Below are 24079 nucleotides of genomic sequence, written 5' to 3'. Positions count from 1 at the left end.
TGTCACAATGGCTTGTAACGATGTAAGTTAACAGTTGAGTGACTTGCCTCGTTATGACTCGGCAGCTGCTCAATGAGTCGGGAACTACGACTCATGTTGCTACAATAGACTATTTGACATCATTCCCAACTTTTTAAAAAGACACTTCATTCTGGTCTTAAAAACTTAATTTTAAATTACCTGTAAATTAAGATTTTAATTGAGTAATTGAAAAAAGTAGTTTGAGTTGCTAAAATAGTGACGTCACTTGCTTGTATTGCCATACAAAATCTACGGGAGTCTCGTTTTGACTGTTTTGTTTTGTGTGGTAACAACACGTACTATATTATTCAACATTACGCATGTAGAGTTGATTACAACGTGTCCAATGTTAGACTTAACAGATAAAAAACTGGGTGTAACCTTTACAAAGAAGATTATTGGGAGTTTAATTTAATGAAATGTGTAAATGAAAAAGAAAACGTATAAAATGAGTAAATTATTTATTCAGATGGTACTTAACAATCATAAGGCAGTAAATGATTCAAGATGTAGAGACGACAGTACTTCAAGTTCAGATTTAAAAAAAAGTGTTTCAAAATAGCAAATAGTACAACTACACAGAAGCCTGATGCGCTGTCGTCTTTACATTTTCACTTAAATTTAAAATTAGGGATGGGGCTGGTAATATCTTATAAAAATGCTGGTATAAAGTCAAATCACTTTCAAAAATCCTCTTACCTACCAAAATATTATGCAAATATAAAAATAGGTACTATGTATACAGATATGTACTTTTTTATAATTTATTATCATTTACAATCAAGTATGCTTAAAAGTACAGTACTATGAAAATGCGTTTCGCCTTTTTTGGCCTTTTCATGAAAACCTTCATATTTGTTAGATAAAAAACGTATGGTAATTAGGTTTATTTTTTAAACCAACCCCACAGTAAAATAAAGCTACTAATAAAATCGTCATTATCTAAAAATTGTCCATTTGAACACAAAACGATAAATCCCATTCGTTGCCCCAGGTAATTTCCTGATTCCTGAACAACTGGCCCAGAAAATGAGGGTACGTGTATTGGAGGTAATATCATAACGAATGTAATGAAAAGATAGAAAGAAAATGTCTTTTCCCAATGGAATGTATTGATAAATTGGTTGTACATACATTCGCTTTTACAGAAGTGTATTGCGGAATGGCTACCAAGGCGACAATCATTTATTTTACCACACATTTTTTTCTTATCTCATTTAAAAATGTAACGAACAACTAGAAATATTTTTAATTTTAAACATAACTGATTATTATTGTCAAAAAGGCAATACATCTTATAACAGGTCTTAGAAATATAACTTGATGCTTACAGAAATAACACTGTTACAATATTAAGTAAAAATATTTACAACTAGCGGCCGCCCGCGACTTTGTACGCGTGGATACCATTTTACCCCCTTCATCTACCTTACGCGGTTTAGATTTTTTCATACAAATGTTTTTTCCCGCTAACTCCCGTTCCCGTTGGAATTTCGCAATATCCTGTTGTAACTAAGCTTTAAGTTTACTAAGAGACCTTCATGCCAAATTTCAAGCGTCTAACTTAAGCGGTTTAGATTTTTCATACAAAAGGATTTTCCCGGTAATTCCTGTTCCTGTGGGAATTTCGGGAATTCTTTTCTTAGTGCACCTCTACGGTACCTAAGCTACGTCCCTTATAAATTTCAAGTGCCTACGTTTAGCCGTTTAGGCTGTGCGTGGGTATGTCAGTGAGTCAGTCATACAAAAGGAATTTCCCGCTAATTCCAGTTCCCGTGGGAATTTTGCAATATCCTGTTGTAACTAAGCTTTAAGTTTACTAAGGTACCTGCATGCCAAATTTTAAGCGTCTAACTTACGCGGTTTAGATATTTTCATACAAATGTTTTTTCCCGCTAACTCCCGTTCCCGTGAGAATTTTGCAATATCCTGTTGTAACTAAGCTTTAAATTTACTAAGGTACCTGCATGCCAAATTTCAAGCGTCTATGTTACGTGGCTTAGATTTTTTCATACAAATGTTTTTTCTCGCTAATTCCCGTTCCCGTAGGAATTTTGCAATATCCTGTTATAACTAAGCTTTAAGTTTACTAAGGTATCTGCTTGCCAAATTTCAAGCGTCTAACTTAAGCGGTTTAGATTTTTCATACAAAAGGATTTTCCCGCTAATGCCCGTTCCCGTGGGAATTCCTAAGTATCCTAAAACCTGCCCAGGAGTATGAAGAATAATTGTACCAAGTTTCGTTAAAATCCGTCGAGTAGTTTTTGTTTCTATAAGGAACATACAGACAGACAGACAGACAGACAGACAGACAGACAGACAGACAGACAAAAATTTTACTGATTGCATTTTTGGCATCAGTATCGATCACTAATCACCCCCTGATAGTTATTTTGAAAATATATTTCATGTACAGAATTGACCTCTCTACAGATTTATTATAAGTATAGAAGATAATTAACGTAACAAAATAAGTACATTCTAAAGTACATAAAAATAAAGGCTAAATGCTCGTTTTCACCATCAATCCCTAATTTTTAAGTGACCATGAGTTAAGTGAAAATTCCTGTACCTAATGTGTTACCATAGGGGTAACTTGAAAATTGTGGATTGATGGTGAAAACGGGCATAAATCTATTATGGAGTTCATAAGATAGGGACACCGATATGGGCAATTTTATTTGCAGTAAGTACTATCATAAAATACGGCACTATTTATTTGTACTGCACTTACATTCAATTTCACACTGACTAGTTCACTGGTTATCGTAAATAGCTACTCGAACTTATCTGGTTCGTGATAATGCGATGGTCATACAATTTTATTTTGTACTTTTGCGTATAAAATATTGTTGCTTTTTTATTACGTTCGTGTATTACTAATTATTCGATTGGTACCGACCCTATAACATTTTATTGTCTACTTTTTGCTAAAAAATATTAACCAAGAATATTTTAATATGCCCTTGTACTAATTTTATTCGATTGGCACCGATTTCCTAATTCCTAAGGCTCGTATGGTAAAGGAAGCCCTTTTAAGATTTAGACCTGTGATTGCTGGTTTAGTTTCAATAATTGGACCAATTACAGGCCTAAATTTATCCTTGAGTGTATTTATACTTGATACGTACTTAGGTATCAAATCAGGGTCACTGTGACAATTTGATTGATTTTCTACTAAGGGCTTGTGTACACCACGATTTTTGAACACACCGACAACGCGCAGTTTTGCGATACAGAAGATAAACGTGTGCACAGGCCCTGATTAAAAAACTTTAACTATACATTGGGATAATTTTATTATGAGCTTAAAGCCCGCTGCCATCACATTCTCAACTATTTCTTAACTTAAACCTAACAAGTTATTAACATCATTCCTTGCCATCAGACAGTTTAATCGATTCTGGTTGTTGTTCCACCTCTTCTTCCTTGATCAAAGAGCCGTGTTTCCAGCCTGGAGGGTACCCGTACTGTCTGACGTCATCCCACCATTGCTGCTTGCCGTCCGCCCAGATGCAGTACACCACGTTTGTGCCTACGAGCACTGCGAAACACACCCAGAAGGCCCCTCGCCATTCTGATAGGGTTGACTGAAAAAGAAAGAGTTTATGAAACTTTTTGATCATAACTTAAGTCTTCCAGAGACTTGGCCCACGTTTAGCTTGGTCCACGGGCCAAGTCGCTGGTTAGAATATTTAAATAGTTTTTCTTCCAGTGACTGGGCCCACCTTTAATATTCTAGAGTGGATGTTTGTTGATTTGGTGTTTAATTTATTAATAAAACATTAAAGGTGGGGCCCAGTCACTGGAAGAAAAACTATTAAAAATTCAAACCAGCGACTTGACCTGTGGACCAAGCTAAAAGTGAGCCAAGTCATTTCACAGACTTCTTATAGCCACCAAAATACGGCAAAAAAGGATTGATTCCTCTAGATTTGTTTAAAAATAATTAACTTTTAAAAAAAATAAAACCGACTTCAAATGCGTGAACACAAAAAAAAACTAAAAATTAAAAATATTGCGTATAAAAAAGTTCATCCTCAATTTTCCACCCTTGGGGGTGAAACATTTTCTTCAAATTCGCATGAAACCACCCTTTTGATAATACCTATTCAACAAAAAAATAATCGTTCAAATTGATTTATAATCGGCGGAGATATTGCGTATAAAAAAGTTCATCCCCAATTTTCCACCCTTGGGGGTTGTTTTTTCTATTATTAAATTTAAATGGGACCACCCTTGAGGTATTACCTATACGCAGAAAAAAGATTTGTTCAAATCGGTTCATAATTGGCGGAGTTATCGCGTAACAAACATAGAAAAAAAACATACGGGTCGAATTGAGAACCTCCTCCTTTTTTGAAGTCGGTTGATTAGATTTGTTTCAGACGTGTGATAGAAATTGGAGGAGTCACGAACTTGACTAACGAAACTAATAACGTTACCAGGCTTAAGGGGTGCTCGCCTTAATTCGAGCAGAGCTTTCCAGAACTTCGAGCTCACGTCACAGATTAGTTCTTGGGCAAATATTGTAATTAACTTTTGAAATATTAAACACCTGTGGTTAAGTAGAGTCTGATGTGGACGAAACATAACATCGTCTATCGCATATTTTTCAATTCATTGACTATCCAAATAAATTAACGCAAACTAATTGAGGAAAATAATATGCCCTGATTTATTACCTTGAACGAAATTTTCCTACTAAAGTATTTAGTGTACGAGTAATACGTTTCGCATGTGCGTTTTTATTGCCACGTACTGTGCACCAAACTCAACAGCACATCAAATTGAAAATTTTGTTGCATAACACTCTTATCCGACAGTATTGAACTTGATGTGCTATCGTCCGTGTTAACCCACTTGTTACGGAATTCACTTTTTCTATCACTTACCTTAAATCAGTCATGATAAATTTATCTCAAAACAATCGCTCCAAAACTTTATAGTTATTTACGTCAGTGTACTTATAAGACTTGGACAGTACTGCGACACACCTCATCTTTCAAATGTTGCACATAAAAATAGTTTACACTACCCACATTAGTAAAAATATTTATGTAAAAACTAGCGTTCTTTTAAAAGAACGCTAGTAACAAGTGGGACCTTGTAAACCTTGGTCTATTTTTTTTTAAACTGAAACATAAATAGGGTAAACTTACATTTGGCGTCATCAACCCTATTAGATAAGGTGTGGCCATCCCCGCGAATGTAGAGGTCGTGTTGACCAATGAGGTCAAACTTCCTGCATAGTTGGGAGCAAGGTCCAGGGCGTTTACCTGCAAGATAGAAATCCCCATTGACGTAAATACTCATTCATTCGTGTAAGGAAAACAAACAATAAAACTTACGACAACAGAGAATTAATAATAATAAAAATTAGAATGATAGCAAAACAATATTCAATAGGATTTTACTCGTAGATAAAAAAGAAAATGTAATCCACTTCTATATCACTACCATGTTTTGTGGTTAAATAATTAGATTATACATTTAGCAAGACAGGACCCGGCCTTTTGCTTTACATTCAAAACTTTTGCGAATTTCCCATTAAGTAGTTCCACCTTATTCCACAGAATAATAAGGTAGGTATACCTACTTCGTTTCCAACAATGTAAACTTTTTTACATCCATGTTTGACTTTTTTACATTCATGTTTGTTTTTGTTTAATAAGTTAATTGATTTCTTTTCCTTCCTTTTTAATGGTCTCACCTTCATTCCACTGTAGAAGCCTCCCATCAGAGCCATGGAAAGAATGAAGTAGGCCATAGCAGCTGTTCTGTCACATCCCGCGTACGAAGCGAGAATGATGCATATCGCTGGGCCCGTAGCCGCTGTAGAGAAAATTTAGATTCAAGTTCAAATTTCTTTATTCATAACCTGGTGTTTTTACATTTCTTTATTGCGATCGAGGATTTCTTTTAAATAAATAAAAATTACTTATGGTAGAATATCCCCGCTCTCCAGAGATATCGGGCTAATATCGGACTAACAAGGTAAAGCTGTAGAGAAGACAAATATTAACGGAAATAATAGTATAGCATAAAAAATATCTCTATCGTCTATGTTATATTCTTAGCCGTAATGTAAAGTATTATCCGCTGATATAAGTGCTATAAATTGTCTAGATAGTGCACTTATCTCTGATAGGTACCAATTTTGTATCTAGAAGTACTTAACATTTTGTAAATGCAGTAATCATGCAAGAGATATCATAATTGTTATTACCTACTCTAGTAGGTACTATTTGTTTCTTGAAAACTATAGGTACAATTTTTATTATCATTATCATTAGATCAATTAGTCTCAACTGCAGGAGAACGACCCTCTTTTATTTACCAGTCGCAAAAGGGAGGATTATTATAATAATGCTTAATATATTTTTTTTCGTCCCTAGTACTTTTACCAAGAGTACGGAACTATACCAGCCAGATAGACATCATATACAGCTTGACCGCCAATAAAAACCCAACCAGTGAAGGTCAAGTTTGTCCCGGGGAAAGTTAAACTGTCATTGGACCCGCTAAGAAGTTAATCAGAATATCATAGGAGGAGTTCAAAGTTAAGGTACATACCAATGGTAGTGTGTATAATTCTGCCAGTCTTGATGGTGTGCCAGCCCTTCTTGATGCAGTGGTCACAGATCAACCCGAATAGGAAGGAGCAGATCCACATGGCGACATAAGGCATGGAAGTGAGGATGCCGGTAGTGGCTATGTCGAACTTGAGCACGTCGTGCGAGTACTTGGGCAGGTCGGTCACCATGGTGTAGTAGCCCCAGTCGTGGCCGACCTGGAAGAAAAAGAAATATGAGCATATTAAATGACTATTATCCTCTTTTTGTGAGCATTTGTAACACAAAAACGAGGGCAAACTTATTTAATTATGTTTAACTTGGCCTTACATTTATGTCCAAGAGACCCATCTACACCTTGGTGTATTGGATCCAAGAGCAATTATAGGTTCCTTCCCAAGTTGTGGCGTCGTCATAAGATGCCCCATCTTAAGCGCCCCGCTTATCATTCAAATCGTTTGGTTGCAGATGTACCTATTCGTACGTCTTATTCAAGCCGCTTCAACTGATCCAGGATTTAGACCTCTATCGCTACTAAAACGCAAAATGAGGTGCCTGGTCTTTCAAACCTGATATTTACTAGAACATTCATTGTTATCATTAATCATAGCTGAAACCATAACCAGCTAAGTCCATTATTTAACGCCTGCTTATGCAAATTTTTAGTAGGAATATTGTTTGTTATTGTTTACAGTTTCACTAGGTGATTAAATATTCTCAGAACGTCTATAACTTAATTATGTTTTATTGTTTTGTTTACGGCGATTTGCGAGAAACATTATTATATTTTTACCGACAATTGAAGGTCGACAGCATAGCTCAGTATCAGCGGTCAGAATGGTTGCATAATGTATCGGTGACCGCATGAACAACGGGTGATGGATTAGTTCCCCCATTATTATTGTATTTTGTTCGAACAAAAGATAATGTTTAAACACTTTGAATAATTGCACTGCGTTCATAGGCAGGTCTTCAGGACTTCTATTTGAATAAATGTGAAACGTAAACGTAATAAGTTATTTCTCGGTGTTTGTATTTATTGTAACTTTTGTAATTTATTGTGCACATGTCAAAGTAACCACGAAATCAATCAGCGCCCTTGACCTGTATGTATGTTGTACACCTCATAATAATAACTCACTCATTAATTATTTAAATTATCATCATATTTGCAAAACTATTATTCAGGCAAAGTATTGTTACGACTTATGGTAATAAACGCAAAAGGTAGACAAAACGCCAATGCCAATAATACAAAGAATTCAAAGTTTCATGGAGAAAACTCACAGACAAATAAAATGCTAAACTAAATGACGATGGTGGCGATAAAAATAAATACTGAGTATTAAACGACTTTTGCTGTCTTTCCAGATCTTGTACTACACAAAAAGGATTATTTAAACATTTTATGCAAGTCCCAGGCTCAGAATAAAGACCTTTAAAGGTAAGAGCAACTTATGCAACCTTTTTTATACAAACTAAAATAAATGGTGAATGGTCCAAACCGTTGAACTGACGATTCAATCATTTATAAAAATTAAGACCTTAATATAGATGCATCTAATCATGTCTAAGCAAAGCTAAAAAAAATCTTTTCACTGAAAAAGTTAGTAATAGATTCAAATACTGGCTTTATTTTTAATGGAATAAACGAGAAGTTAATATTAATACTGATTCCAACAAGAAACTATAACAACTTACTTATTAATATTTCCGCTTGAAGCTTGTGCAGGTTCAGATCTGTGTACAAAGCTACTCATCTAATCCATTGAATTCGTGATCAAAGTCTTCATGATTCATTTATTATTCACACCGGGTCCGCTATTTTAGACTTCTACGGGCTCATTTACTTTGGCGTTCCACTTTGAAACTTTTATTTGATTGCTCTTTGTTTTATTATCAAGGGATGAATCTTCTAAAATGCAGTTCAAAGCACATAACTTTTATGGAACACTCTACCTTTCTTCTGATTAATTTCGTTGCAGGTCCAGTGACATTATAACATTCCCCCATGACAAACTTGACCTTCAATGGTTGGGTTTTTATTGGCGGTCAAGCTGTGGATACTGGCTACACAGGAGTTGTAGCGGTAGGAACGAGAGGTGGGAATAGTCCCGTACACCATACCATCATCCTTACTGAACGATATTTTACCTAGAGCCTTCCCAAACATCCGCTGGAATTTTCCTTTAACATTTTCGCCTATTGCCCTAAAATACTCTAAGTAATAGCATTGGCGCCAAGCCAAGAGCAAGGAACCTATCTGATGCCTTCTGATAGATCTAAGTCGGAAGCTATTTGCTCGTAAACATAATAAAAGTGCATGTTATTCTAGTCACGGTTTCAGGAAATACCTATCTATTTTTAGAACGCATACATAATAGAACAATACTTGAAATGTAAACAGACTGTTGCGAGATAATTTTATTATTGAACATAAATCTAATGAGCTCAGAAAGTAGGTAACTCAAGTTTAGTTTACAAGTGAATGAATTGTTTATGACATTACCTGCACATGATCAACGTTGTTTTTTGCACTTTAAAGAAATGCGAGCGAACTTTGATTAAACACTTATGTTTTTAATCAAATAAAACCTTTACCTGTCATCTGCAGTGTCACTACCAGTCAATACGATTTATAAAGATCTCTATGCGGGTACGATATATTACTATACGAGGAAAAAAAACCTTGTGTGAAATGGCCTTAAGTAATGAACATGCATTTATTTCCATTATATTTCCATGCTTCTTCTCAGCACTGGCCCATTTATTGTCCTGAAGCAGTGGTAGGGTTAATACTGGGACGTGTAAAAGTGCTTTTTTTAAGCCTATTTACAGAAATAAATGAGTTTTAATGAGTTTTAATGAGTTTTTAATTACAATTATCCAAAGTCACTTGTTTTAGTTAAGATTAATGACACGCACATGAATTGAGCATCAAGATTCCAGACAACATTTATTATTATTACACGTGCTGTTGCAAAATAAGATGCCACAGTACTTATTTAGCTCAATACGAATAATATGCAACCTGTCCTAAATATTTTTCAAGTTTATGATCAAGTTTAGTTTTCTGCCATCGTCGGCGCGATCATAGGGAAATGACAGGTCGTGTGAACTGCCATGGGTCACGCGACCAGTCATCGGCCTTTGATCGCGACGGCGATGGCCTGCACGCGGTGGTGTAGTTGAAGCTCTAATTAAAAGATAATTTATTTAACTTACCGCAGCACAAACTAAGGCCCAGGCGGGCGCTGATCGAAGGATGGCCTTCCACGGCACAGGGTCTTTGGCAGACTTGTTCTCAGATGTAGTCACGTGAGTGTTCAGGTAGCTCAGCTCCTTCTTCGAAATGTAGGGGTGGGTGTTGGGCGTGCTGTAGCACAGAAGACTCTAGAATAATAATGTAGTTATAGTTTGAATGTTTATAGTTTCAAAACTTGAATCTTAAGCATTTGAACGCCAGCAGAAAAAAAGGACGCAATATTTAACCACTACCATAGTGAGTTATAAAGCTTCAACCATACCAATGCGTGCAGATCGCCATCGCGCCGGCGCGATCATAGGTCAATGACAGGTCGCGTGACACATGACAGTCCACACGACCTGTCATTGGTCTATGATCGCGCTGTGATCGTGCAGGCGATGGCGATCTGCACGCGTTGGTGTGGTTGAAGCTTTAGTTATGCCCCTACTCTTTAGCTAAAGAATGGAGGTCAGATGTGTAAAATAAATTTCTTAGTTTAATTACAGGCCTAAAAGTTTCATAAATTGACTAATTTTCCCAGTGCTACGTGGGATTTTAACATACTCGTAATATACGACCCTTTTCACACTAGCTATTATTTCGGCACTGTTGCGGCGAGACAGTTTGGTTGTTTGTAAATAAATCGCCGCGTGTACTCGCCATGTGGATGCCACGACCTCGCCTCGCCGAGAAAGGCAAATTATTTTGCATGGTAGAGTACGCTTTGAAGAGTAGTTTCATCAACCCTGAGAGGCATTTTTAGAAGATTTACAAAGTGTTCAAATTGGGTGAAAAGTGTACATTTTTAAATAACTTACCCATAATGTGAACCAGAGAAGACCAAACCCTCCGAAGAAGTAGAACACATAAGCCCAGTCTCTGCCTTCGTCCAGCAGCACTCCAGACATGTATGAACCGAAGATGTTTCCTATCTGTGCTCCCCCGAACACCAAGGCACCTTGGAACCCTCTTTCGTGAGGGGGCACCCATCTCGCCAGCATTATCATGAGTGCTGGCATCGTTGGTCCCTGAGGATAGTTAAATTAAGTTAATCATGGAGGTTTTATCTAGTCAGGTATAGTTGTTGCAAATCACGAAGGCGAGCCTTTTGTACCCTTTGCACCACCGGCCTGCACCACTGGTGGTGCAAAGGGTATTTTTAAATCCCTCTTGCACCACCAACAAATAGTGCTGTGCTACCATCGACTGTAAAACTAGTAGTAGACTGTAAAATACTTAATAATTTAACTGTTATAAATAAATCAAAACCTACCTAAAAGTTTTAATTTGTGTGTGTGTAAGTGCCTATAAACATTTCACTTCAGACCCACGATACCCCGGGCCTACATCCTACATACAACGAATAAAGTACCAGGGCAACATAACCATAAAGGAGCTATTTTATGATACATGTTTATTTCTCGGATCAACCAAGAAGAATTTGATAATATAGCTCCTTTATGATTATGTTGCCCTGGTACTTTAGGAATTATTCGTTGTATGTAGGTATGAATGGTTGTTATTAATTTGTATGTTATGTTGTCAAATCTGTCCAGTAGTTTCGGAGCCTATTCAGTACAAACAAACAGTCAAATCTTTCCTCTTTATAATATTAATATTATATGATTATAGATAATCGTTTTACAGTTAATGGTAGGGCGGCACTATTGGTGGTGCAAAAGGGATTAAAAAATACCCTTTGCACCAGTGGTGCAGGCCGGTGGTGCAAAGGGTACAAAAGGAAGGCGAGTGAGCTCTACATGTGTGGTGGCTCGCTACTGTTCGTTTTTAAAAAGTTTTGATAGACATTACACTAACGTTATGTGCATGTAGACGTACACACACAAGTAAAGCTCACTCGCCTTCGTGAGTTGCAAGAACGATACTTGAACACAATAGGCTCAGATTTTTTTAAATCATAGACGTTTTTTTCTAAATATACAACTACAGCTAGAAGATGTGCTAATAAAACTGTGTCGAAGCGCAAGCGTGTGCCAATTAACTAAAATAACTTCAAATCACGTTACTAAATAAAAATATCGCGTGAATAGTAACAACATTTTACTGATTTCATATGTACATACATCTTATAGATGTGAGTATTAGGTTGGCGAACATTTTTTTTTTTAAATTCTAACGCTGCGTCCGATTACCAATTTTAAAGTGGTTGATAGATCTTGCAAAGGAGCTATTAAGGCTTATTAATAACAAATAACATTTTAAATTACAAAAGAACTTTCACAATACTCACCTCACCCATTCCTTGAAGCACTCGAAGAATAAACAGCCACGTAGCGCCTCCAGCTCTGATCACGACTGGAGTCAAAAAGGTAAACAAGGCTGTGCTTAGTAAACCTAATCCTAAGGTCCATTTTCCTCCAAACTTCTCGGCCAAGTAACCACCGAGGACTTGTGTTGACGCATACCCGTAGTAGAAGCCACTGAGGATAAGGCCTTGCGTTTTTTCGTCCCATTCGAACATTGCATACTGGAACAAATAGAATAAATTACCATTTGGATGTTATTTGTGTTTGATGTGAAGCTCAAACATTTTAGTAACTTTATGATTCTGTGATATTATTGAAAATTGTATCCTTGTTTGTTATCCAGGGAGAGTTGCATTAAAATTGGCAAACCTACTGAATCTATGAGGTAGAATGAGACTGCACTTTGTAGTTGGATACAGCAGTAGGCTCTTTAGGTAGCTTTAGGTAGGAGCTAACTGAATTGCACTTTATTAGAAAAACTTGCTATTTTCTTTCAACATAATTTGAGTCATTCAATCATTGTGACTTTTAAAGGTGTCTATGGTTACTTACTGGATTCGTAGCAACTTTCTTTGCATGCAGCTCATTGGGGCAAGTGTCAGGCTCAGTATAGCCGAGTGGCAGGCCTGTTGTGTTCTTCGGTACGTGGATCACCATCTGGGTGATTGCCAGGTTCAGACATACTCGCATAGTGTAAGCATTGCACACTCCTAGTAGGCCCATCACTCCGAGTACGTAACGCTGGGGTATCACGCAACCTGGGAAAAGAGGTTTTGTTTATTATCCTTCTTATGATATCTACTCGTAGAGCAGAGGTAATTTGGCTAAGGTGCCTTCAGTAGAATCTAAGTGAATTCTTTTTGGATTCGAGCTGGAAAATAAGAGGCACTTTATTGCACATCGTCCCCGAAGATTGCACATTAATATGCTAGTTTCAGCCAAAATATTAAAATACAATATTACGATTATTTGAACGTGTATCAGCACACGAGTATAATATTTGCCTAAAACCTAAATCCCTTGTTATTTACTACCTGTCTAACTAGGCTATTTTACAGAATCTGGCGAAGCTTAGAACCAACCAATTTATCACAACTCAAGACTCTGGAAGCTTTGTGTTACCACAGACATATAGAACAATATCCTTGACTACACAATATTAACGATTAGTTTGTTTGTAGGTTGAGATAGCTAAGGTTTTTACTATAGAACGAAGCTGAATCTCGATTCAATTTCAATCATAATTCGGTTCAGTGATTGGTCTAAATACTCGTATTGAAATTCAGACTATGACAAGCTACAAATTGCTAGAAATTGAATCGGTGATACGTAACTGCATGTCTTCTAATATAATATTGCTCATCCTCATGTTCCAGATCATGTTGCCAGTGTACTTTATGAAATGTCAAGGTGTTAATTGGTAAAAATAAGTGCTATTTAATTTTAGCAACAAAAATATACTGATATGCTATCCAGATTTTTATGCAATAATACGTATGCTCGAATAGAAAACATTATTCGTCGTCTGCCTCTTTTGCTAGCACTTTAACGAAGTTTGTGTCTTAAAATAAACACCCGTTAAACAATAAGCTGACCACGAGGACACGGAACCGGTTGTGTGCGCAAGCGCCGGCTTATCCAATACTTATGCTCTTTGACTTTAGACTGCGTATGTACTGGTTGTGATACGCATATTATGCAAACAATCAAACTTTTTAAGAGAGACAAAATGCTTCTTAAATAAAACCTAAGTTTACTTACAGTAATTTGTATGTAGATTACATAATAGGTAGTGTAGTGGCTCGATGGACTTCGTGAGTGCTTCGTTTTGTTGATATAATTAATAATATTTGATAATACGGGGTAAAATGTGGAATATTATTATTTACAATACATATTTACGAATTCGAGTCGTGAAAATGCATCATGCACGTGTAAAATCGAGAGCGAGAGCAAAAGAAAAACAAAAGAATATCGAAATTTATCGTATAGAAAATAATGGAATTTTCTGGGTGGCCAGTGTCGCGCGTGACAAAGGAGCAACATCTACGCCTTGGTATTAAACCTCTTTTCAGTAAAAAAATAATTTTATTGTAATGCAGGCAGCAGGAGACATTAATTTACGAGTTTAACTCGACACTGGCAAGAGGCATAGCATAGCCATAAAAAAAAATTACGAGTTAACATCGATATTAGATCAAGACATCAAAATTTCAGTTTAGCAAAAATTATAAGTACCTAACGAAGTGTCACATCTTGACCGACAGTATAAACTGACCTAAGATAGGTATTAACTTTTCTTTAAAGCTGTTAACAATATATTACGACTGGCATTTTATTTTTTCGTCCCTTTTTTCTTTTGTGCACTTGCGCATGCATGTGTCAAAATATTACCATATGCGATGATCTCACAATGTCTTGAAAAACATGTGACTGCTAATGAAAAAATATTGTTTTGTTTTTGTATTTTATTAAGAAGCAGTATGTTCACAATCTTTCGGCTAATCACGAGTTAGATTGTAATCTAACGGTTTTTACAATATTACTGTGACATATCTATTATTTAGTATAGACCCATGCCTCAATAATACGGTACTAAGTTTGGTCAGACGTTCAACTCGAAATATTAATATTAATAAACATAAGAAATTGATACAGAACCGGTTGCCTACGCAATATGCCTATACCAGTCCTTTAATCTAACAAGCCCTTTACTTTAGAACTTTGCATCAGCATCTTGTGTAATATCAATTAAAATACGTGTAGAGACGATTATGTTTAATTTAAATTAGCGTAAAAATACTAATCACAGAAAATCTGGTATCAATTTGCATCAAAGTTAATTGATACTTAACGTTATCTACTAATCCTAAAAGATCCGTGTTTTAGTTAGATTTATTACTAATGTAACATTGTCAATGGACTTGACATATTATTTTTGTTGATTAGATTTTGTAAAACGAGTATAGTGTTCTTTAATTAGGACATAGCACGCAACTACCACTGCATTGCAGGTTTGCAAGACGTCTAATGCCTTCGTATTCTAGAATAAGTAAACGGTTAACATAAGCAGTAAGTACAATTATAAGAGATAAAAATACATTTAAATCTAAATAAAGAAAATAAGGATGAATCTTAAACAGGATAATATACAAATTCATTGTTCAGCACTTTAATTTTGTAGTAACAAAACTACCTAAACCATCTCACTGAATGTCCACAGCTACTGGAACTGACTTGAATATTTGATAGAAATAAGATCTCAGATTGACTCAGTATTTCTAAGACGTCCTTTGTGTAAGCCTTGTACTGTTTATGCGGGCCAGACGATAGCAATTTTGTTTTCACTATGATTTTCCTTGTTTATCATGAATTAATAAACGATTATAAGATGTATGTCAAAATAACCAGTTCATTTACATATTTTACGAAAATAATACATATAATTTGTAAGTATTTCCGCAAGATATCCGCACATGTCACTTCATCTGTTTTTATAATATTTAGCTTTGTTTTAATAAACCAGTATTAACTCATTTTCACCCATATTTTCTCTATCCTGTCTTAGCTAAAAATCTTTACCATACACATGCACGGTGAAATATACTCCCAGATAATAACTTACACATCTAAGTTACAGTTATCTGAAAGTTCATTTTATTTCTAAAGGTTAGTTAAACTTCCCGCTAACTTCGCGGCTCCAGTGCAGACTAAATGTAATATTTGAACGCAAAGTTCTGAAACTTTGTCGTGACGTCATGAATTGTAGTTAGTTTCAGGATTACTCTGGCGGGGTAATTACTCGTACTTTCCAAGTTGCATCTCTTGTAATGGGTATGAAAGTGCTCAACCGCTTTTTATCATAATTTGACTTTTAAAAATTTACAGAACTTAATGTATATTTTAGGTTGGACGACTGAATTTTAGTTTGTTACGCCAGCGTGTAATAATATTTTGTTATGATATTATACAAAGAAAAATGCAGGCATGCCAATTAGGTGCCTACTCGTATATTAAAACAGCCATTCATCATCATCATCATTTCAGCCACAGGACGTCCACTGCTGAACATAGGCCTCCCCCAATGACTTCCATTGAATAGCAACAAAAATTCGCACATTCAAACAGGTATATTTTTACATTATTTTCAATCTAAATACATTTGTTGTTCTTAAGGTTGTTCTGAAATACCTAGTTAGCAAAATATTTGAATCCAAACATTTTTATCAGACAAAGAGCATTAAATCTAACATCTAAAATAATCATTCACAGTTGAGTGCGATAACTTATTTATTTTATATTTGAAAATATCTCGTACCAAGTGAGCAACAAAATTATCTTGTCACTCACGATAGAGCCCTATTCATAGCGAACATATCAACAAGTTCCAACATTCCGACCAGGGATGTTATGGATATCCGTAACCGTAACCGAAAATTTAGGATATCCGAAACCGTAACCGTAACCGATTCAAAATTTTCGGACAGTTTCGGATGTAGGCAGTTTAAAATTGTTTTTTGTATAGCATTATACTCGTATGTAAAGGCCTGATTTACCTTTATAATTCCATCTAGTATCAATTTTTATTTTTTTATTACTTTTTATTCGATGTAAGACGAAAGTTTACAACCAATGTGTGTTACCTGTGATGAAATATGGCTCGGAAACGTGGCCCCTCACTATAGGCCTTATACAGAAGCTCAAAGTTGCACAGCGTGCTATGGAGAGGGCCATGCTCGGTGTTTCTTTACGAGATCGAATCAGAAATGAGGAGATCCGTAAACGAACTAAAGTCGCAGACAGCCCGACGGATCAGCAAGCTGAAGTGGCAGTGGACAGGGCACATAGTACGCAGAACTGACGGCCGATGGGGCAGCAAGGTTCTAGAATGGAGGCCACGTACCGGAAAACGCAGCGTGGGACGTCCACCCACAAGGTGGACCGACGACCTGATAAAGGTAGCGGGAAGGCGCTGGATGCAGGCCGCTACCAACCGTGCGATGTGGAAGTCATTGGGGGAGGCCTATGTTCAGCAGTGGACGTCCTGTGGCTGAAATGATGATGATGATGATGATTCGATGTAAAGTGTGCGGCCATCCGTAACCGTAACCGAAACTTTCGGATATCCGTAACCGTAACCGAAACCGGTATAATATTTTTCCAAAATCCGTAACCGTATCCTTAAACGAAACTACTTATCCATAACATCCCTAATTCCGACTCGATTATTCTAATCTCTTCATTTCGCAAACGCGACAGGTTTAACACACATTTCGCAGTCAACAACCTTTTGGGGTCAACGACCCTACCTTATAGCGACTGTGTCATAGGAATTGCACTATTATAAGCGTTAAGTTAACGACAATGAGAAAGTCTTGTGTGGGAAGTAAACAGGCCCGCTTTGTATTCGATCGCTCGCTGCGAAAATTATATGAGATTTACACGGTGGAAGTAGCTATTTGAGTGTATCTTGTCACTTAGTAAAAAAAACTTATTAATCATAGTTTTTATTCCAGTAATAGGCAATTTAAAAACCAGCCAGTAATTAAAAAAAAAACAAAGTAACTCTATGCGGAAAATAATAGAGATAGATTAATACGGAATGGTTGAAAAAATTGTACCTGCATTGTAGGTGAAACCCAATGTCACCACAGGTTTGTGATCTTGGTTGTTCTAACCCTTAATGTGGGACAAAATTAGTAACAGTATATGGATATAAGAGAAATATTTGTTATACAACACTTTCCTATACAAAGTATCATGGATCATCGTCAATCAAATGAATCAAAACAACTGAAAAACGAGTACATAGCCCCCTATAGCTCTCAGCAAGTTACATAGAGCAAAAGCGTCAGCAACAATTTATTGTCACGCCAACTGCTACTTAGCGGGAATGCGATACGTCTAATCAAATTAATTGAATCGTATGCATCCCACTTAATTAAATCACTTGCATTTCAATGTTATGATAAGTGTGCTTCATTAATTAAAATACGGCAATGTATTTACTTAGTCATATTTGTTTGTGAAAAGCAAAATAATTTCACATTTTAAATGATAATGAAAGAGATTTATGAATAAATAGTTGTATCTACTTGTTTATTCGTTTTTCGTTTCACTTGAGACTTATTAAACAAGGTTTACGCTATCTCTTTCTTATCGTGTCAAACTTCATGAGCCTCCATAGTCACATTGACATGACTATAATCAACTGGTGGCATGTGCTCTTATACAAATTGATTTAAGCCTGCAATGGACTAATCATACAATGGCAATTTCGTCCCAAAAGGCAAATCAATTGCAATACTAAGTGCGAAGTCTGACGCTTAACTTTTGAACTATAGGCGTGTTTGTCTGACCACACTATCATATCAGTAAAATGCAGAGGTATTATTATTTGTTAAAGTAAAATGTGAAATGATCAAAAAGTATAATTCCAACCTTGATACACATTGTTGCCACGTTTTACTGCACACAGAAGCTAAAAATAAAACTTCATTGTAATTGTATATCGGCTTTGATAGCGGCAAGAACCTTGATGTTCGTAACAAGGTCTCCGGGTCAATATGGATGAGTGATGACGATACTCATTACAATATACCTCGTACCATGATCGCTACAATGTTACTAAACAATCGTTAATCTCTTAACAGACTAGACTGTGTTTAGTTTTGACGACCGATTGGTAAAGTGGTTTGAGTACTTTTTGGGCTGCAACGATATCAGCTGTTGTTGTGAATTTGAACTCCATTGAGGTTCCAATTTACTGAATGTAATTATCATAAACATATCATTATACGAATATAGAACGGTTATGGTGTAAAAGTTTAATATTTAGGCTGAGTGACACCATATAACTTAAACGGTAACCGGTGTTTGTTGTATGGAGTTTGACAGATTTATGAAGTTTGTTAAAGTTAAAGTAAGATGGTGCAACAAAGGCTATTTATTTACAAATAATAATCCAAGATGTCAAGTATTCTTCAATATTATACTTCCAATTCTGACAATACTGCCTCGCTTACCGGTCAAATTGATATTCATATTACAATGCAATATGCAATTGAATATACAATAGCGCTTTCGTTTTGCATACTTTATCATAACTTGATAAAATATGAGGTGTTTGCAAAGAATGCCAAGCAAACATTGTATAACAGGAGCTGTAATTCATTTCAATATTTATATGCTACTTAAACTGTTACTTACTGCATTGCGGTTGGCACAAATATTTGCTATCACGAGACTTTAGTATTTTTGATACGAGTACTAATATTAGAAAGTAAATGTAAATAATTAACTCAATTTTATTCTTGCAATTAGATTTTTTTTAGTCATTAAGGAAGCTTCTAAAATTCTCTCTTCTTTTTAAATAATTGTCCCGCTTACCCTTTGTGGTAAGCTAAAAGTAAATATGCTTGTGTTACGTACGAGTGGGTTCATCACAATAATTCAGTGGCGAGGTTCGAACCCGCGTTTCTCGGATCACGAGTCAGTTCGACGGACAGTGTAGGGTTGGGCTACGACTGATAATTCGCAAAAAATAAAGTACCTTACAAAATTATGGACCACATTATCTCGTGAAACCCTATGTGGTCGCATTAGACCGCGGTAATTTTGATTTCTATTGTCTCGATTCGCTGATACTTGAAGGGCTACTAGAAAAATAATGAAGGATTTAAAAACTTACATGATCGTAGTGTCTTTGTAAGGGCATTGTCTGGTCTTCTCTGGACTTGTGTCTTCTGGCCAAGTAGTTTGTGCGCCTGCTCTGGTCCTTCGTGCTCTTCCATTTTCTTATATTACACACTAACTGTAAAAGAAAAATAAACCCTATTAAATACGGGATTAGGTCCATTTCTGTTATGTAACTAAAGTTACATGAAGCGATGGAGTGGTTAGCTGAAAGACACGATAATAATTATTTTAGTTTATTTTCCATATTCAACGGCCTTAGGAAAAAAACTGTGTAAACATTATTATTAAAACATATCCGGTGATAATATTGTTAAAACCAGTACACACTTGAAGATTTTATAATCAATCATTGGTTTATTGATGTCTAACATCAAATAAGTTCATGTCTGATAACGGTAGCTATCTTACAATGTGCGTGCTGATAGATTATTTTATTGATAGACCGGCGTCTGTCTAGAATGTAGACTTAGCTTTATCTTATCGCTGCTCGGTTTAGATCTGTCAAAATAAGTATAACACTTTATAAAAAAAAAGTTCAGGAAATGTGATTGTTATAAAAATACATTTTACAGTTTCTACGCCGCGCCGGCTGAAACTTTTTTTATGTAAGAGTAATCTAAATAAATCAATGAGTGATACGGGAAGTGCTACTAATTATAGTAGAGAGCGTTTGTATTTTTATTCAGACTAGTGGAATAATGTTCTTATTTTGAAACAGTTGAGGAATCTTTACCTCATGTACGAGTAAATTATTTATTTTTATTATTGACAAGCTTTCCGCCCGCGACTTTGCCCGCGTGAAAAATGGGCTGTTTTTTGAATTTTTCTCGCCGTAAAACCCATCCTTGGACTTCAACGAACATTTAAAAAATAGAATTAGTAAAATTGGTCCAGGCGTTGTTGAGTTATGCGATTCATTTTTATATTATAGATAAGTACCTAACTGAAGGATGTATGGATATATTGTATCTTCAATGTTTTAGAAATGATTAGTTTGGTCTCTATTAATAGTTAAACCTATATTTCTTACTGGACATCAATTGGTGCACATTCCTGTCCTCAGACCTGCTATGCCAAGCCGCCGGCGCCAGCCTAAATTAGGTCATACACAGGCGCCTGCACAGCATAAACTGCAGACTGCTTACACATAGACTCTACATAAAGCCTACTTTAAGAAGGCCAAGTGTTTGGCCTGAGCTATAGATTAAATTTTCATTTCATCTCTAAACTTCAATTGATTTATTTCTATTGTTTTAGACTTTTTATTTTATTTTTGACGACACCATCACCCATGTTATACATCTTCAGGGTGAGCCAACTAGCAACGCTTGATTGCTTGAAAACGGTTGGAGGTAGAGACGCGTGGGTTAGGGAAACTGTGCATAATTTCATGAATTTTTAGTCACTATGAAGCGCTTTACGAGACAATAACGTGCTTTTTGGGTAAATATAAATATTAATAGTTGTGTATTTTTTTAAGTTCCAAGTACTTATTTAATGTAAGCCCGGAAGACAGTATCATTGTATTAAGAATAGCAAGTTCCAGAAAAAAAACCACATGGTCAACATGTAAAATGCGAAGTTTATTGAACTAAGTGGTCTGCAGAATGAATATAGCCTGACTCACATTTTAACGTCTGTTTTATCAGTATTATATTGTATTACCATATTTTATATTTAAATCATGCAATGAGGACATAATAAGTAGTTTGTTGACTCAACATCGATTTGCGAGAGTAAGGTCGCAGAATAATACTAATGTACTCGTAATATTTTACGGGCTTTCAAAAATGTGTTTATGACTCTTCCTGCAAGATGTTTTTATTAATTGGAAGGGCTTAAGAAAATTTAATGTGACTACGACCAGACTTATTCGGCTCATTAGGGCACACATTTTACCTCTTATATTTTGTCTTCAGTAATTATGACTTGACGTCCATATTGACTCATAGTAAATTTAACTCTACAATGGTCCTAGGCACTATGACACCATCATCATATGACTTTGTATGAGCTATTACCACTCTACTATGCTTAATATCACTATGTATGACCACAGGCTGACCTTATTATTGAATTTTGAGCACTTTGATAACAGCTATAACAAAATTAAAATAAACAACAGCTGTAAATGTAAAAAAGCCGAATATTGTTTGTTATGTCCTCATATTAAATTATACATAATGAAAATATTTATAGTACGATGGTCAATTGAAACTTCAGTAAGTAAGCAGTTGTTAATACAAACCTTTTTAAGGATTGAATTCCACATGACCTAAAATAAATTATGTAAAATCTAGTCTAAAGAATCGCGATTATAATCAAGTCTGTAATGTAAGGAAAAAAATGTGTCTTGTAATATTTTTTTTTTTGTATGAGGTTAATACGCGAAAAGAACCATTGGGAGCTTCCCTTATTGTTTTGTCTACAGCTGTAAGGGCAATATACAGATAATGTCAGTCGGCTAGTGAGGTATGAAGAATGAGGTCAGACATTTTATTATTTTAATTAATGTTTTAACGAGCTTATACGATAAGCTATCGACAAGATCCTGAAGTTTTCTTTGCATTAAGTACTTCTTTGCATTAAGTTCCCTTGGTGTTGGAATTGGAATGATAGGAACATGAAAAACAAAATAAATTCTTCACTCACAACCACTTTCATGGTTGACCTGAGATGAAAATTTGAGGGAAAAATTAACTTCAATCTGATGAATGTTCCAAAACAAATATACCTAACCAAGAAAAAATATTTTAAGTGGCCTACTTATTAAAAGGTAAGATACCTACTCGTATTTGCGTGACATTTCCGAACGTAAACGCGCAAACTAGCAAATGGGAAAAAGTAGGTGTAACTTGCTTATGGTGACAGCAAAAGAGAAGAATCAGCTGATCCATACATTATGGTGCGACTTCATAACTAAAGTAGACTTACCCTAAAAGTTTTGCACTATTTGATTATTTAATAAGTGTAGTAATATTTTACGAAAGGAACAAGAATCTTGAGATGGACCTTTAAGTTCAAAGACCATAGGCTTCTTTCACGATCTACAAGTTTTGAGTAGACTTCATGATTTTAGAATATTGTCAGTGTCTCCTTGTTATACGAGACATTAACGCCCGTATTCACATACATTACTATGAGGTCTCACAGTACGCGTGCACGCACAGGGTGATACACGAACCAATCCCAGAGCTTCCTGCTTCACTTAAGCAAGCATCGTTTGTGAATACGGGCGTAAGCAACGAGTAGTGTAGTGTTCTTGACACTTTACTCGGATATGTTGAACGAGGCCCCATGACAACTGACTTATATTTTCATTTACTTTAATGTTGACCCCTCTCAAAAGTTGTTTGTGTTTATGAGGTCATTCACCCCGTAAACATAAAGTCAACGCCCCGTAGAGCCCTTAGATTTGAGGGTACCGTAGCTAAGCCTTTAACCTCGATAAGTACTTGGAACTTAAGTAGGCTAATTGAAATTTTCAAGGAAAATCGAGAACAATCTCGTAAATTACCAGAAATAATTGTATTTTTAAAGGCCCCGTCTCTTCTCAAATGTCACCTGATATCTATGTACCATTTAGAGTCAGTCTCAGTGCAAATAAATAAAATATATTTAGAGCTGTTTGTAAGTATCAATTTCTATAATCCAACGTGTTTGAATAAACTAATGTTTTACCACAAATTAAGAAACATTACTCAAAATGTGTTATTATGCTGAACGAGACACAGTCTAATTCAATTAAATATACTTCAGTTCATTGTTACTACAAAAAACACATTTTTTAAGGGAATGGACCTTGGATATTATTCAAATTAATTCAAAGAATAATTTTATTCGTTGAATGTTAATTACTCACATAATTGTAAACAAAAATAACTCTACATACACTCTACTCGTAACATTGTATCGAGAACTTAAAACCACAGGGCGATATTAAATAGCAATCCATTTATTTACACACGTGGACCTTATTTAATTATTTTTAACATAATAATTTATTTACCTTCAGCAAAAAAACTTAATAATCCAATCACAAATGTCACTTATTTCTAATCACTATTCTACATAATTTTAGCACTGGCACTTTTTATGACAAAAAAATATCGTGTGTCAATTTATCAGCGATTCGCGGTGCGCGCGCGTCTGCGGCGAACGTATAGCGAATATTGTCATACGTCTAAGCAGCGCCCACGCACGCCAAATCCATGAGGCGGGCGGCCTTGGGAATGTTCGGTTTACCCATATGTAGGCAATAGTTGTTGTAG

At 35.7% G+C, this 24079-nt stretch overlaps 1 protein-coding gene across 1 annotated transcript; it reads right to left on the bottom strand.

Annotated features, from left to right (window-relative positions):
• Positions 1-465: 465 nt before the first annotated feature.
• Positions 466-23996, bottom strand: LOC135074509 (putative inorganic phosphate cotransporter). Its single transcript, XM_063968818.1, has 10 exons — positions 23818-23996; positions 19801-19923; positions 12663-12868; positions 12095-12331; positions 10662-10871; positions 9822-9989; positions 6598-6814; positions 5735-5856; positions 5184-5300; positions 466-3611 (listed from the first exon to the last, which is right to left on the bottom strand). The coding sequence occupies exons 2-10, from the start codon at positions 19901-19903 to the stop codon at positions 3393-3395; spliced, it is 1599 nt and encodes a 532-aa protein (XP_063824888.1). The 5' UTR covers positions 19904-19923; positions 23818-23996; the 3' UTR covers positions 466-3392.
• Between the last annotated feature and the right edge of the window lie 83 nt (positions 23997-24079).

Source organism: Ostrinia nubilalis, chromosome 9, assembly GCF_963855985.1.
Source record: "Ostrinia nubilalis chromosome 9, ilOstNubi1.1, whole genome shotgun sequence".
Classification (NCBI taxonomy): domain Eukaryota; kingdom Metazoa; phylum Arthropoda; class Insecta; order Lepidoptera; family Crambidae; genus Ostrinia; species Ostrinia nubilalis.
Note: the sequence above shows the minus strand (reverse complement) of the source record. Positions and strands in the feature narration are given on the sequence as shown.

Excerpts from the sequence above, each read along its gene's own strand:
- LOC135074509 (XM_063968818.1), bottom strand. The coding sequence starts at position 19,903 with ATGGAAGAGCACGAAGGACCAGAGCAGGCGCACAAACTACTTGGCCAG. Across the intron at positions 5,857-6,597 it reads AATTATACACACTACCATTG|CGGCTACGGGCCCAGCGATA; the intron begins GTATGTACCTTA and ends TTTTCTCTACAG. Across the intron at positions 3,612-5,183 it reads TAGGGTTGATGACGCCAAAT|TCAACCCTATCAGAATGGCG; the intron begins GTAAGTTTACCC and ends TTTCTTTTTCAG.